The sequence below is a fragment of the Rhopilema esculentum genome, chromosome 13 (genome assembly GCF_057945365.1).
Source record: "Rhopilema esculentum isolate cy_ngs chromosome 13, ASM5794536v1, whole genome shotgun sequence".
Lineage (NCBI taxonomy): Eukaryota > Metazoa > Cnidaria > Scyphozoa > Rhizostomeae > Rhizostomatidae > Rhopilema > Rhopilema esculentum.
The window spans coordinates 11773173-11789903 of record NC_142827.1 but is presented as its reverse complement, the minus strand read 5'-3'; the positions used below and the strand labels follow the sequence as shown (position 1 = coordinate 11789903).

At 38.7% G+C, this 16731-nt stretch overlaps 1 protein-coding gene across 3 annotated transcripts in view; it reads left to right on the top strand.

Annotated features, from left to right (window-relative positions):
* LOC135691696 (uncharacterized) overlaps nt 1-16731 on the top strand; it is a 29028-nt gene that overhangs the window by 7572 nt on the left and 4725 nt on the right. The window contains exons 6-12 of one of the 3 annotated variants that reach the window (XM_065209649.2): nt 10337-10424; nt 13364-13554; nt 13690-14166; nt 14479-14700; nt 15390-15655; nt 15816-15908; nt 16151-16303. In XM_065209649.2, the coding sequence (XP_065065721.1) occupies nt 10337-10424; nt 13364-13554; nt 13690-14166; nt 14479-14700; nt 15390-15655; nt 15816-15908; nt 16151-16303 (1490 nt within the window). Of the gene's footprint in view, nt 1-10336; nt 10425-10453; nt 11271-13363; nt 13555-13689; nt 14200-14478; nt 14701-15389; nt 15656-15815; nt 15909-16150; nt 16304-16731 lie in introns of those variants that run through there. The other 2 variants (XM_065209646.2, XM_065209650.2) reach the window with 2 other exon arrangements.

Below are 16731 nucleotides of genomic sequence, written 5' to 3'. Positions count from 1 at the left end.
CAAGCTAACCATGTCAGAAATACCAAATATCATTACAGAAAATAAAATACTAAGAAAATTAACAAAAAAGGGTTCCCATTCAAGAAGAACTGCTACTACGTAAGATCCGTATGAATAAACTATCCAAATATTTTCTAACCTACTATTGCAAGAAAGTGGGGGGGGGGGGGGACTATAGCCCTTGCTAGCCCAATGGCTGCGCGGTGCCTGAAAGAGATAGTAACTGAAACTTCACCTTAAAAGAGAAGAGACTGAATGTTCGCTTTGGAAAGGATAGAGACTGAAAGTTCGCTTTGAAAAAGATAGATTGAAAATACGAGAATTCCATTCATTTCTGAACATTATATTTTCGGTTCAACTTGTAAGTTTTATTACTATAGTATGTATGATTGCATTAACGTGAATTCATTTTTTTTCTTTAGTATGTTATAATTGATCTGATTATTTGTCGAATATAATGCACCTTTCACAAAAATCGGGGAAGGGTGTGTGCCTGCCGCTCAATCGGAGCTACCCCAAGTTACAATAAAAATTAAAAAGAAAATTAAGTACAACGTATTTTAAAGAAAAGATGTATCAAAAAAGAGGAAAGACTCTTCATACCACCTTAATGAAAATAGTGAAGTTTCGCCCCTGCTTTCGACATTAGTTGTCTTTTCACAAATTTCCCTTTGAGTGAGACCATCAAAATATGTGCCGATGCTTTGTACCGGAGCGAACTTAATAGCCCACCATTCCCAGAGGAAGTATTCCTTGAACTGATGGAAACTGCAACACGTCCAGTTGAATTCAGTTTTAACAATAAAATGTACCAACAAAAAGATGGTGTCGCTATGGGTAGCCCTCTGGGACCTGCCTTGGCTAATATCTTTGTTGGCTTTCACGAAGAGCGTTTGTTCGACTACAACCAAAAGCCAGGTGTCAGTTTTCGGTATGTGAATGACACATATGCCATTTTCAAAACAGAGGCTGAGTGTGACATTTTTCTCAAAACACCTTAATAGCCTAAAAGGGAGAAAATGATTCCTTGCCATTTTTAGATGTTTTGGTCGAAAAGTCTATCGCTGGATTTCTTACCAATGTATATCGCAAGCCTACTTTTACCGGTCAGTACATACGCTGGAATTCATTTTGCCCAAAACAACGCAAAGCCAACCCAGACCTACCAAGTCACACGCATTTTGCGTGAGACACACGCATTTTGGTCATTTCTCACGCTCACATGCATCGAAGCAAGATTCTCACGCATTTTGCAACAAACTTCTTGGCTGATTTAATTTATTCAATTTTTATTCCAAATCCTAGCAAAATCTCTCCTTTTAACAAGGCATGTTGGCACGATAACAGCAACTAGATAATAAGATGACTAGATAACAGCGAATTTGTCCAGGTTAAGTGATGTTACATTCATTGGCAAGCCTACACGAATAGCAGGTTAGCTGCGACTATTTGGGATATCAGTTACACTGTCGCGCTCCGCTTGCTCGCACGTAAATTCCTTCCCCTGCATTCCAGGTCCACAGTACTGTGTACTTTTGCAATTATTTGCGCAGCGCAGTGCACCAGATTAATTTAATTCATGATTATGTACTGTTATACATTCTTTCTCAATAAAAACAGAATAAAATGGCGAAAAACAAAGCCCCCTCGATCCCCCTGCCACTTCTGCGGTCCCTGCTAAAAAAGGTGTGTCGGAAGAACTAGAGGGCGTGGCAAAGGAAAAGTTTTTGGGGCTACGCCCTGTGACCCTGCTTTGCTTTGCTTGTGTGGTGGACAGGAATCGTTCTACAAGACCCCACCCATGACGATCCTTCCTTTTCAAAAAACTCACTTTCATTTTCAAAACTGAAACTTGACAGGTCTGCCAACCTTGTCAAAACTTTAGTACATAGGGCACTGATGATCTGCTCGAAATCTAAACTGCACGCTGAACTGGAAAAACGTAAAACAATCTTTTTGGACAACGGTTATCCAGAAGATGTCATTTTATCTTATACTAAAGAAAAGATCGCAAGTTATACGAACAAAAAAGCTGCGATTGTTGTCGTGAACTCAATATTGCTTCGAACGCAACAACTACATGAACAGTTCACGAAGCAAGAAATAGACCTTTTTAATTTTTACCACGCCGAAATAATCACTAAAATCATTACAACTCTACTCACTAACCACCACTTAGAAAAGAATCCCCTCTTCACGGGCACACAGCCTCTATTTATACTCCTACTTATTATTACGTAACTTTACGAAAATACCTATCGTGATTACATCATACTTGCAAGATTACCATCGAACGTTCCAGAAATTTCTACGCGTACCATGAATTATAATTACAAAGCAATGTCAGCGGGGGATAAACAAAGCAAGTCTTAAACAAAACAACCGCATACGTAATGTTTCTAAAAATTAAGTTAGTTTTCATCACGTGTCTTCGTGACATTTCCCCCTCCTTCGGTAGACAAAAATGGTACATTTTTGACTGTCTTTTTACAACGTGTTCAAATCCTTGATAATGTGTCCGCATTTGAGTTATCCTGTCCTCTCCGATACTCTACTCTGTAGTTATACATCTGTAATGCCAAACTCCATCTAGTTAGCCTGCTGTTCTTCTCTTTCATCTGGTCCAACCATTTTAATGCATTATGGTCTGTCTGAATTGAAAACTTCCGGCCATATAGATAAACTCGCAACTGCTGTATTGCCCATATGATAGCCAAACACTCTTTCTCTACAACAGCATAGCGTCTCTCTCGATCAAGTAACTTGCGGCTAAGATACATTACGGGGTGTTCTTCATTGTCATCTCCAATTTGACTAAGAACTGCTCCAAGTCCTCTATCTGATGCATCCGTCTGTAGTAAAAACTCTTTGCTGTAGTCAGGGCTTCTCAAGACTGGTGATGAACATAGAGCCTTTTTAAGTCTTCTGAATGCGTTTTCACAATCATCTGTCCATTGAATAGTACCTTTTACTTCCTTTTTAGTGAGGTCCGTTAATGGGGCTGCGATGTTTGCATAACTGGGTATGAATTTTCGGTAATATCCCGTTAAACCAAGAAATGAGCGCACTTGCTTTTTGCTTTCTGGTCTCAAAAAGTCTCTGACCGCTTTCACTTTGTCAGCTTCTGGTCGAACTTTGCCATTTACAACAATATGTCCCAGATAATGCGCCTCGTTCATTGCCAATGAGCATTTCTTTGGATTTGCTGTGAGCCCCGCTTTACTGATACGCGTCAATATCTCCTCCAAATGTTTTAAGTGGTCCTCCCATGTAGCACTGAATTCTATGACGTCATCTAAAAATGCTGCTGCACATTTTTCCATTCCTTTAAGTATCTTGTCCATCATCCTCTGAAAAGTAGCAGGAGCTCCGTGTAATCCCATAGGCATAACTCGAAATTCAAATAAACCAAAAGGTGTTGTGAATGCTGTCTTTGGTACTGCATCAGGACTTAATGGGACTTGCCAATATCCTCTTGTAAGATCCAGGGTGGAGATGTACCTTGAATTGCCAAGCCTGTCAAGAATTTCATCAACCCGCGGCATCGGGTATGCATCAAATGAAGACACCTTGTTCAATTCTCTATAATCAATACATATTCTCAGCGATCCATCTTTTTTTGGAACAATCACTACTGGAGCTGCCCATTCACTATTTGAAGGCTGGATGATTCCCATCTCTTCCATTTTTTCGATTTCCGTCTTGATTTTCTCATACTGTGACTGTGGCAGACGATACGGCCTCTTCCTAACTGGTTTTGCATCTCCTGTGTGAATCTGGTGTTCTACTACTGTTGTTTTTCCAGGAGAGTCTTTCAAAACGGTTGCGAATCTTTGTAGTAGGACATGCAATGTTCTTGATTGGCTGGCACTAAGATCTTCCTCAATTTTTACTGCTTCCCAGCCATCTTTAGAAAATTCGTTGTTTATAGAAGGTACCACTAAGTCATTCTCCTCTTGATCTTCTGAGCTATTTCCCCTCTCTATAAACCTCACCTTGCCATTTAATGATGACTTCAACTGCGCATACTCCTTACATTTATCCAATGTTGTGTCATTCCCCTGCATTTCTCTTATCTCTGCAGCGCTCCAACTGGAATTCTTCATCTCTAAACTTCCTTCATTTTCGTCATTTGTATTTATCTTTGCTGTTTCCGCCATCTGTACTTCTTTTGACCCAGACAACGATTCAACTGTCCCCTCGGTATTGTCGTCTCTATCCACATCTCCAGTTGAAGAATTTATCTCGCAATTTACATCTGAAGTTTCCTCTGATTGATTGCCTTCTCCGCTAGCGTCGCTTAAAGCCCGCGCTTTTGCACCCGAGCAGATCTCCCTGGCCAACTGTATCGCCTCTTCTTGTTCCCGTGCTTTCTCCTGTGCTCTGGTCACTACTATAAAAGCTTCAATTTCATCCCTCTCAAACTTCTCATCATTTACTATGTCCATGCCTAACAGAACCGGTCTTGGAAGATTCGGAGACACCACAACCCTTTGCAAGAACACTTTGTCTTGAATCTTTATGCTGACTTCGGCAGTCGGGTAGCTGACATAATCACCATGTGCGCATTGTATATCAACTCTGGTTTCCTCATTGACTTTGCCTTCTGGTATCAAGTCTTTGTGCACAAGTGTCCTTGAACAGCCAGTGTCGACAAGAATGTCTACCGGTCTCCCTTCTATTTCCCCTCTGCAGCTGAAAGCCTTTAGAATTTTACCAACTGAATGCTCTCCAAAGTCAAATGATTGTGCTGATCTGATCAACTTGTCTTTATGTTTAACATAATATCCCGTATGTCTCCCTCTGTTGTTGTTGTTGTGGGCCTGATTTGACGGACAATGCAGATGTGTCCTGGTCTCCCGCACTTAAAACACTGAATTGTCGAGCTCCTTGTAGGTGTATGTTGTATTGTATCGTTTTCAGGCTTTCTTTTGCCTACTGGTACCGTCGTATCTGCTTGTTTTGGTACAGGGCAGTTCTTTAAAATATGGCCAGTCCTTTTACAACCATGACATCTAATTTCTTGGGTACCCTGTCCCCTGATTGTGGCCTTTCGTGCTAACAGGTAATCGTCAGCCAATATGGCAGCTTCTTCTGATGTTGTAGGCTTTCGCTCTCTGATCCAAATTTGTAGCTCTAATGGCAGAGAACTTAGTAGCTGCTCCAATATGATAGCATTGGAAATCTGCTCCTTTGAACTTGTAGAGGGATGTACCCACTTGCAGTATAGATCACGCAGTTTCACCTCCAGTTCAGTGCAACTCTCCTCGTTCCTTTTCCTTGTGGCTCTAAATCTCTGACGATAGGTTTCTTCATTAATATCGTACCTCCTCAAAATGGCTTTTTTCACTTCTTCGTAAATGCGAGACTTCTCTGGGTCCATGTTGGCATACGCGGCTTGTGCTTTTCCAGAGAGCAATGGTGCTAATTTCACCGACCAAACCTCTGCTTTCCATCCATATGTTTCCGCTACACGCTCGAATGTGGTGAGAAAATGCTCTATATCGTCATCGTCACAGAGCTTTTTAAGAGCAGGCTTCCCAAGGTTTATCATTGGTTCTTGTCCCTGGCTGGATAAACTGAGTTCTGCGAATTTCTCTAAAAATTGCCTTCTCTCGTTGTCAGCTTGAGCTTCCCACGCAAGTCTTCTTTCCTCCTCTCTGGCCAACCTTTCCTCTTTCTCTCGCTCACGATTTACCTTTTCCAGTTCTCTTGCTTTAATTTCTCTCTCTCTTTCTCGCTCTCTGGCTTCCCGCTCTTCATTCTGAAGACGAATAATTTTCTCCAACTGGGCCTTCTCCTCTTGTTTTCGCTGCGCCTCTTGTGCCTTTACTTGCTCTTCTATGTCGGATTGCTTTTTTCCAAGTGTGGCTATTAGTTGCATAAACTGCTCGTCTCTCTTTCGATCCTGCTCCTCTCTATAGAGGCGCTCTTTTTCTTCTTTTTCTGTCATCCATTTAAGTATTTCTAAAACTGCTCCACTTTCCCCTCGTTCTTCGCTTGTATGCTGGGCTTCTTCCTGCCTTTTCCCTCGTCTTCCTTCGGCTGCCATGGTACTATTCCAACACACCACAGTATTTCAAACCAAATTAAACAGTTTTTACTCCACTTACGTGATCCTCGCCTACCGAAGTATTTTTCCTCGGCGATAAATGACCCCACTTCTGGTACCAAAATGTCGTGAACTCAATATTGCTTCGAACGCAACAACTACATGAACAGTTCACGAAGCAAGAAATAGACCTTTTTAATTTTTACCACGCCGAAATAATCACTAAAATCATTACAACTCTACTCACTAACCACCACTTAGAAAAGAATCCCCTCTTCACGGGCACACAGCCTCTATTTATACTCCTACTTATTATTACGTAACTTTACGAAAATACCTATCGTGATTACATCATACTTGCAAGATTACCATCGAACGTTCCAGAAATTTCTACGCGTACCATGAATTATAATTACAAAGCAATGTCAGCGGGGGATAAACAAAGCAAGTCTTAAACAAAACAACCGCATTCGTAATGTTTCTAAAAATTAAGTTAGTTTTCATCACGTGTCTTCGTGGCACTCAGTGACTCCGTCACATTGTGTAGACAGAAGGGGTTCTTGGGCTCCAGTGGGGATTTTTCTATATGCACGCAGCACTGATTGGTCAATTATACCGGTCTTGTGCTTGCGTTTTTCTGATTGGCCTATTTCGATCCACAACTGGGTATGTACTTTTCATCGTGTTCTTTCGGACCTTCATTCTGACGTTCTATGCTCTGAGGAGTGTCCGACGAAAAAGCTTTTAGTTAATATGTTGTGAAATGTTTGCTTTTTTCAGAGCCATTTTCAAGTAGCAAAGTTATTTCTAGCTATGTGCAATGTTTATTACTTCTATTAAATTTCTAAACTACCATGAAAGCTGTACCAATTTTGCAGGGCCGCCGGACGCAGAATTGAACAGGGGGAGGAGGGGGGCAAAACGAATAAAAAGGGCAAGAATATCTTTTTTTTCGAAACATTAGTAAGTGTCAAAAATGGTACAGATTTCATTGTAATTCAGAAAATGACACACGTTGGACATAGTGAGAATTGTCTTTGCTGAAAGTGGACATTGCCCCGGGTAAGAAGCGAGCACACATCCTTCTTTTATACCTGTGGCAGGCGAATTATTCTCAACAAATGTTCAGATTTATTGCAACATACCAACAAATCTAACCCAAAATATGAACTGAATGGAATTTTTGAATTCCTAGTCTTTATATACTTCATTGCCAATTTCAATCCCTGTCCCTTTAAAAGCAAAGTTTCAGTCTCTATGATTTATTGAAAGTCCAGTCGAAGAATCATTTTAATTTTTTACTTATATATTTAAGCAATTTAACCCCCCCCCTCCTTGGTATTTGCCCCTTCCCATCGTCACTTAAACACATAATTTGCTCGCCTCCGTGGAATATTTTTTAAAGGCTACAAAATTTTAAGTTTAAGGCATCTTCACGCAATCTGCTGAAAGTGCGAGCACATTCTTCACTGCCATAAAAAAAATTTTGCACCATTGATTAGGTTTATCTCATCAGTCTTATGAACGAAACAAGTTTTAAACTCTCCTTAGACTTGATCCCGGTGGGCTCAGTCAGTTGGCCAAACGTATTACATCTGATTTCCGAAAAACTCCGAGAAAGGAAGGTCTGAAAGCTAGAATTCTGGGGCATAGAATCTGCTTTTTTAATCAGTCAGAGGAAACACAAAAGGGCAGGAATTTACTGATATGATGTTACAGATAATTTTTTAGGTAAATCAGTGGCATTAAGAAAGTACAACAAATTTAGCATCTAGTCTTGAATATTGTTTCAATCCTGGGTAAGAAACTTAAGTCTTTGTTTAAGTCTTTGCTAGCATGTACTCATTGCAGGGACACAACCTTTTTATGTCCTCATAGAAAAACTTTAACACGATGTTGTGAAGTAGGCAATATGTTGTAGTTATAGTTTTACAGCTGTCTGATTTTGTTAATACATATCAGGAACCATAAGGGATTGTTGCTAAAATTATATTTAGTGAACTCTGCTTTTCAACTTGCCTAAACATAAGTTTAAGAAAAAGAATGGTTCTAACATGAATTGATATAAAAAATTCTTGCTCAAGCTTGACTATTCTCAGTGAAAAGAGTTAGACAATTTTGGCAAAGGCACAGAATAGGGCACATTTCAATCAACCCAGAATCAGAGATAGGGGTCCAGTTTCTACTTTTAGGAACACACACGATATACATTGGACCAACTGACTGTGCCCGCCGGGGACTTGATGCGGAACTCTCACTAATGCGTTTGTTGCTGAAGACATACTACGGAAATTTTCTCGTAAAAATAGCAGTCTCTTTTGCAGTTGATATCATACATTACAGGAGCTTGAGTTTTTTTGCATCAAGACCAAGTAAAGATTCAAGGAAATTCCAGTGAATGGTCCTCCAACAACGCCCAGAGTTATGTTATTTTACTTAGTTTCTAAAGGCAGAATATCTGGCATTGAAAAAATTGATTTATCGAAAAAGGGCATTTGTTTATACCTTTTTCAAACAGGGTGCATGTGCCCCCGTGGCCTCCTGCTCCGGCGGCCCTGTTTTGGCAATATAAAATGTTACGCAAAAATAGATGTTTATGCCCTTTTTATTCATTTTGCCACCCCTCCCCCCTCCCCCCCCGGTTCCAACCTTCATCCGGCGGCCCTGATGCAAAAATGTACAATGAAAAAAATTCAAACAGTTAACATGAAGTAACTAATCGCCTTCAAGGTACCCTTTCAGCCTTGAATTACAGTTAATCTTGCAGAGAAGAACCTTTTATTCTAAGAACTATTAGCTGCGAATGCGCGACCAGTCTCTCAGTAGTTCAACTGAGTCGAACTACTCAGCAAATGGTTGTGCATTCGCAGCGAAGGAAAAAGTTCAAAATGTCCATTTGCTCAGTCGCGCGACCAGAGCGAATCAAGTGAAAACCGACCTTTAAAGTCTCATTCAAACGACACCTATTTAACGATTTAGGGTGTCAGTTGTTGATACAAGAAGTATTTTAGTGCAAAATTCAGATGAGGTTTCTATAACAGATCGAAAAGATCGAAAAAACAGATCGAACTGCGGTGGAGAGACGCAGCGATGGATTTCGCTCGTGAACTGTTTACAACGCATGCGTAGATATTCGTCGCTTCGCATCGTTCGGGCAGATTGACCTAGTGGAAAAACAGTTCTAAATTAAAGAATTAAAAGGGTAGATATAGGAAACTGGTGAAGTTCTAAAAAGTAATGGTAACGGTTAATCCTGTATTTGTTATCGAGCGTTGGGGAATGCGCTGTTAGGGTGCATCGTCCTGAGCCACGGCATTGTGTGGTAGGATGGCCAGTTCCTTTCCACGCCGCTTTTACCTCCCTAGTATAGTTCTACTTGATAAGATTCTCTGTAATAAGGATTCTTTTTAGATTGCTCGAAGACTTCATTGGCTAAAAGTCTAGAAACATGTTCACATGATAACCGGGAAGGAGAAATAACATGCCGAAATCACTTTGATTTAGAAAGGTCCTTTTTAAAAAACGGCTTTTCCTATTCTTTGAGTGTTCTTGAACAGTGTGGCTCTGTTTGATTCTTTATTTGTAAGTATGCAAAGAGATCTGATCCATTTTTAGCTGTCAGTAGAAAGGTTTTAATATAGAAAGAGGGGTAATAATTTCAATTCTTGATGAGAAATGGGCAATTTCAAGGTATCCTCAACTGGCTGTGCTCCTCTACTTTCTTAATGAATTATACGTCCCTGCGTAGCAGTATATTGATACAACCATTCTACGACTCAGAAACTATCAAGTGAAGGATCCGATTTTTTTCTGTTATCAATGCCACTAACCGCATATTGAAGACAAAACCTGTCGTCCCTAGACCGCCATTCATTATACTTAGAGATAAGATGTTTTGTATTGAATCAGAAAATCACTTTATCTCCAACTGCTTGATACTACAGAGATGCAACCGTTGTCCAATGACTGTTCAGTGGGACTTCACTTAGAAATTAGACAGTGCCATTAACGTAAATCATCAAAGTAGCTACTTTCTCTTGTTTCTCGTTTCCAAATGGATATTTCACATTGGTTTGTATTTCACAGGAGATTTTGAATTTTACTTATACTTGTTTTATAGTATACTTTTATTGCTAGTGATTCGTCAGCAGATGAATTTTAAGACCTTCCACACCCCATGAAATGTAAGAAGAACCTGAATTATTACGATGTATCACCTCTTGTGCCTTCGAAAGTAGAAAATACCCAGTTCATCATTTAAAAGGAAATTCTTATTTTATGCAGATATTGGACCTCTTAACACGCCAGACCTAGTGCCGAAATTGGATGACGAGATTCCCTCGAGAGTCATCTCAGTAGAATGGAACAGATGGTATGTACGTTGAATCAGTGTCCAATCGATTCGAAGTATTTACTGACAATGAGACCAATTTTCTTGCAATGTTAAATTAAGATATTTTCGCCATCATATTCGAGCTGGCTTACGTTATGGTAGCCAAAATTTCTAGAGCTAAAAAAGAAGCTAAGCCAAAATTTCTCAAGGTTTTTATCAAAACTTTTAACTTTTGACGGTAGGGAGAGTTTTACAAGTCGTCTAGATATGCAATTTTGCTTCTGGGACGGTTTCAGCAAAGTTGTTTTTGTCCAAAGTTTTTGGTCTATTTTATGAATAACTTTATCGAATCGCAGAAATCGGTAAGTGCAAAATTCTGCAAGAATTTGCCAGGACAAGCTATTTCAGATACTAACCAGCCCACGTGATGAAAATATTCGTCTTGAATACAGCTTGTTTTACACAGAGTTTCGTAAACAGCATGATATGATTTTGTCAACAATTCGCCGGGTCTTCTTGTCAGCATGAATATTAAATGTGCTTTAATATTTATCGTACGATATCTCAAGAAGCAGGTTGTTGAATAGAGAATGCTTGCCTAGTATTGAAACTGAATCTGAACCAGCAGGAATAGTGGGATACCTGCAAATAACATCCAGAGCAGACAACCAAGGATTGCGTTCGGGAGAAAATTTTGGCCATAGCCACAATGTTTTATGCATTTGCACAAAAGAATAAGGCCGAGAAGCCTACAAAGAAACAAGACAGATATTTCCATGACAATCATTGTTATGATCAGCATAAATTTGACTATAAGTCGGAATATTTGGAAGAAGAAAATCCCGAGGAATCAATAGATGGAAATGGTGAAAATAGTGTGCAAGGGTAAATTTGCAAATGTCAGAATTTTTCGTCAAGCCTGTTAAATTTTTCCCAAAATAAGTGACCAAGAAATTATCTTTTCGCTAATTAATTTCAAGGTTTTCTTCATCTTTGAGCTTATGTTAATTGTAAGCATGGAAACACATCTCATGTAAAATTGTAAACTTTTATTTTGTTGCCTAAGTAACCGACTGGGAGTATTTGTATCTTAGGTCCATTGGAATTTCTAAAATGTTAAGGAACTGATGTTGGGAAGAGTGTTCTTTTTGCAACTGCGAGCGCTATTTTATCGTTTGTTAACTCTATTGCTCAGCCTGCAGAAAGCGTGAATATTTACTGATATATTGCCTAGCCGATGGTGAACATTGATCAGTTACCGCTGCAGTGAAGCACTTTCCATTGCTGCAGCTAACGCAGCGATTTAATTTGTCTGTACATCTATTTACACATACAATTATGTATAGAGATTATCGCAGATTCGATTCAAATAGATTTAAACGAGTGCTCAAGAAAAGTCTTTATATTATGAATAGTGTCGAAACTGAGTATCCTGCAGACGGATTGTTAGGTCTGGTAGAAATTGCCATCAGAAAATACAGTATAAAACAGTATTCTTATCCTAGAATAAACCTCATAACGGAGAGTGTACAGCAAATCCTCAAAATTTCAGTTCCAGCTAGTTACAACTGAAAATGTTTTGCATAAACAACAAGAACTATAGCAAAGTAAGGCATCCCCGACTGACAATATCGATAACATGATTCTAAAGGAAGATTCTGATATTTTCTCTTATACAATACAAAAACCCTTCAACCAATCCATAAATAACGAAACGTTTCCTTTTGAATTAAATGATGGTAATGTTACGTCTGTGTTTAAGAAACTACATTTATTGCAGAAAGGAAGCTATCGACCAATAACAGTTCTAGCTCAAATATTAAAAGTTAATGAGCGTATGATAAAAGCCAATTTGGCCTTTCTCAGATCTCTTATGAAAAAAGGTAAGCTGGAGCGGTTTCAACGGACCTTTTCAAGGCTTTTGACTGCCGCAATCAAGAACTCTTGATAGCAAAACTCTTGGCATATGGATTCAGCAAAGGCGCTCTTAATCTAATACACAGCTACTTGTATGAAAGGTGACAAAAAGTAGAAGTAAAAAGCTCTTCAGTACCTGGAAAAATACTTCATTGGACGTTCCACAAGGCTCAGTGCTAGGCCCGCTGCTCTTCAATATTTACATTAACGACATTTTTACTACTATACTACTATCGTCCCATGTGGATCCGATCTGGACGTAGTATTAGAATCGCTCGAAAGAGACGCTTGCTTTTTATCGCATGAAAATGAACGGTAAATGAATGGTTTGAGAATAATTACATGAAAATGAACGAAGAAAAATTTCATCTTCTAATTTTTGGGAAAAAGGATAAAGAGGACTCTGTAAGCATCTGTGGGTCTGAGATAAAAGAGAGCACCGAAGAGAAACTTTTTGGAGTAACCTTAGACAAAAGGCTAAGCTTCCTATTTTATGTTGATAACCTCTGCAAAAAAGCCAGTAAAAAACTTAATGTTCTAAAACGCATATCAACATTTATGGATGCACCTCAGCTAGTTCTAACAATGACATCATTATAATGCCTCATTTTTGTTATTCACAAGATTCATGAACGTGCACTTCAAATCATATGCAAAGATAGCTCCTCCAATTATGTTCAATTATTAACTAAAACAAAATCAGTGTCTATTTACCAGAGAAATTTACAGCTGCTCTGGTTCGAGATATATCAAATTGTCAGTAACCTGAATCGAATAGCATTATAGACGATGTTTTTGTGACTAGTAATCTAAAATATGAATTTCGAGCAAACAGCAACATTATCTTTGCCTAGTGCAAAAAACATATGGCACAGAGACCATTGAATTTATTGGTCAAAGAATATGACAAAAGCTACCTACTGAAATTAAAGATTATGAAAAACGTATAATGTACATTTAGGTAGGCTTTTTATAAATAATTACTTTTTATAAACAATCATTTTTATCGTAAAAAGCTGGCACAATGCCACCTTTTAACCTGATGTTTACATCTTCTGCAGCAGTGAGGCAGAAGTGCCCTTGGAAGAGGTAATGCAAGAAGTTGAGAGATATTCAATGGGTAGTGCAGCCTCACTTCCAGTCTGTCATTCTGCTGGTGACCCTAAACCTGAGCAATTAGACAAAAAATCACGGCCTTCTTCGATGCCTAATTCTGTCACTGGCAGCAAGCAAAGCATTCGTTCCAGGAAAGGTAAGCATTTGCCCCAACATAATTCGATTGAATATTTTACTGCACTTTCTTAATTTTTGACAAAAAATCGGATACCTGTGATCAAAATTTGAATATACAGTTGAGCACATTTTGAATCTAACGAAATGTTTTTAGACACACTTTTGCGACGTCTGCAAACAGTACAGGCACGTAACCAGAACGACGAAAATGGTGGTGAGGACGACCAGGACGATGCTTTATTGAATGAGCTGGAGAAAAACTCTCGATCCTCTTCTGCTGGTCAGCTTGATGGAAATGCTTCTCCCATAAATGGCAACAACATCCATGAAAGCAACAATCAAGCTAAAAATCCTGTTAAAAGTGCATCAAGAAATGCAACTGGTGCAGAAGAGGGAGGAGATGTATCCCCAAGAACTTCAACCCAAAAGGCCGATTCAAAACGAAGCTGTTCGGAGAGCAATTTTAATCAAAAGAATATCAAAGGACAATCACAAAAAGTTGAGGCTCAACGAAGTCTTTCAGAAGGAAATGTTGTTGATGAGGTGCGAAGGAACTCTAGGATTAGATCTCTTGGACAAATAAAGCCAACAGATTCAACCGAATTGAAAGATGCGTTTAAGAGTGGAGAAGGTAATGGCGTAGATGGAAGAGAAGAGGCAGATCGTTAGTTATCTTACTTTCTTGCTTTTCTAACCATCATAACCATCATCACACAAGTGTGTGATTTAATCAATAGAATGACCTTCAACAAGAAGTAATATTGACATTTATCACTTGTGTGAGATTTTGAGAGATAAATCATTAAGATGTAGCACTTCTTCTTCTTTGATATTGAAATTTTGGTATTAAGTTATCAACATATATTTTCACTTGGTACATCATTAAAGATAACTGCAGGCTGGCTGCCCCCTTAGAACTCGATTTTTTTTATTTTTTTCACAGAAGATGAATTGGCTCAAGGAAATGCAATCTCGCAAAGTCCATCTCGTCGCTCTGGCTATGCTAATCGAGAGTTTTATGGACTCCCGCCAATACCGCTTAAGGAATTAAAAGCTGATCTTTCAATCCAAGAAAGGACATTTTCGGCACCCTCTTTGCCATACTTTGATTTGAACACCAAAGAAACAATTACCTTGCCAAGAGCAATTAGGCCAGGAAGTTCAGGTGATAGTTTACATTTCTATTAGTCTTGTTAAGCAGATTACTAAGCACTTTAAAGTCTTCAACAACAAAAAAGAGCTGGTAGAAACGATCTCATAAGAATCTGCTTTTAGAATTTTTGAATTTGTATCATATAACTGAAATAAACACTTTGGAAAATCACAAAATGTGCAAAATTTTCTTTGACGAATGAGAGCCTAATGGATCACCGTTGTTCGTAAATATTTTCACGAAGACCAAAATACAGTGTCTTGATGGAGAATGTGCCAGTGCTCATGTGACTAAATTGAAGTCAATCAATGGAGTTTTTTCAAAATTTATTATTGAAATCAAAATTCTAAAAATATTTTTTTTAAAATCTAAAAATATAAATATTCTTTGTTAGTTTTATTACTTTTTATTAAACCTAGGATTTGTCATAGATCTTAGGGCCTAAGTTTGTTTATCGAAAAGAGCGTTATCTGCTGTAACTTATTTATATCTTGCTAGATGCGAGATGACATCATTGAAATGCAGCGTAACAGCATAGTTATAGACCATGGTAACAGGTTGAATGTCATTTCTCAATCTTTTCTTAAATGTACGCAAATATAGTAAAATGTACGTATAAAATGTACCAAAATGTAGTAAAATTAAATCGAAAGTTAAATCGGTACAGTAACTATTGAGAAACAAAGTCTTTCACGTTATAGGAAGTCAGGTTCTTGCGAGAGACAAGAGGCGAGATTTGCCACAGACCCGAAACAATCTCATTGACGATGAACTCCTCGTTCACCAAACAAGTAATCTTTATGAGAAGCAAGACAGCATTTCTGAACAAGATGACGAGCCACGACGGAGAAATTCTTTCGAGACAGTATCAACTGACATTGACATAGACGATGGGGCAAATATTTCGGAAGCTTCTGATGAGCAAGGAAAGAAACCGAGATGGCATCCACCCTGGCAGTTGAAACAAGTAATTTTTATCTACAGTAATGCTTGCTTGAAATATTTATTAGACCTCGTGTTTTTCTATAAGATTATTGCCCTTCCAATTGATTATTGCCTTTTTGTTGAAACCAAGGATCGATTTATGATAAAAGCATGTAACAGGACATTATGTGTTTTCCCTAAAGGAAATAATTGCACACAAAGAGTCGATTCCTGTGCTGGCGATAGAGCCAAGAAATCGCTGGTTTGCATCTGGTTCAGCAGATAAAACTATCAAGGTATTTTTTGTCATACCTTAGTTTTTACAATAAAAAGACTGTTTTTTCTTACTGAAACCATTGCCTATTTTGCAAATGATTTCCTTGTATGGAAATTGTTTTCTCCTGGTTGACTATTGTAAACCAATGTCAGGAATTCAAGTGAATGGCAGTAGGCTTGAAAAGTACCTTTTACGTCCCTGTGGCTCGGTTCGTTCGTTTCCAAACCCCCTCATTTTGCTGTCATAAATCTATTTTTTCAGATATGGGATCTAAACAATGGCAACTGCAGACTGACAGTGAAAGGACACAAAGCTGGGGTTCGTGCACTCACCTTTGGGAGCAGCGGTCACAGGTTCATCTATTCAGCTGCCGATGACAGGCAGCTCCTCTGCACTGACATTGAAGTCAACAGGGTAAGGGTGTTTCCTTCAATAAAACCCGGACTGAATATATTCAAAAAAGAATGTTTATAAGGACCTTTAGACTGAGAGATCTCAAACGTCTTTGACGGGGTCTTTATGGGATTTCTTTTCGGTTAAGTTCCCATTTACCTTATTCTCGGATCTGATTCTTTGATTTCCGTCTTCATGAATTCTTGATACAAGTAAACCCATTAAACTCCATGGGTAACATTTTCAATAGGCAATCGGCACCGATTTCGATCCACAAATGGGTATGTATGTTTCCTAGCGAAGTGTTTTGATCTATGTTCTGACGTTTTATACACTGAAGAGAGTCAGACGAAAAGCTTAAGTATGTTCTAAAATTTTGCCTTTTCCAAAGCCATTTTTTTAAATTTTGTGCCACAAAAAGATTGTTAACTTTTTGTCATTATTCAGGG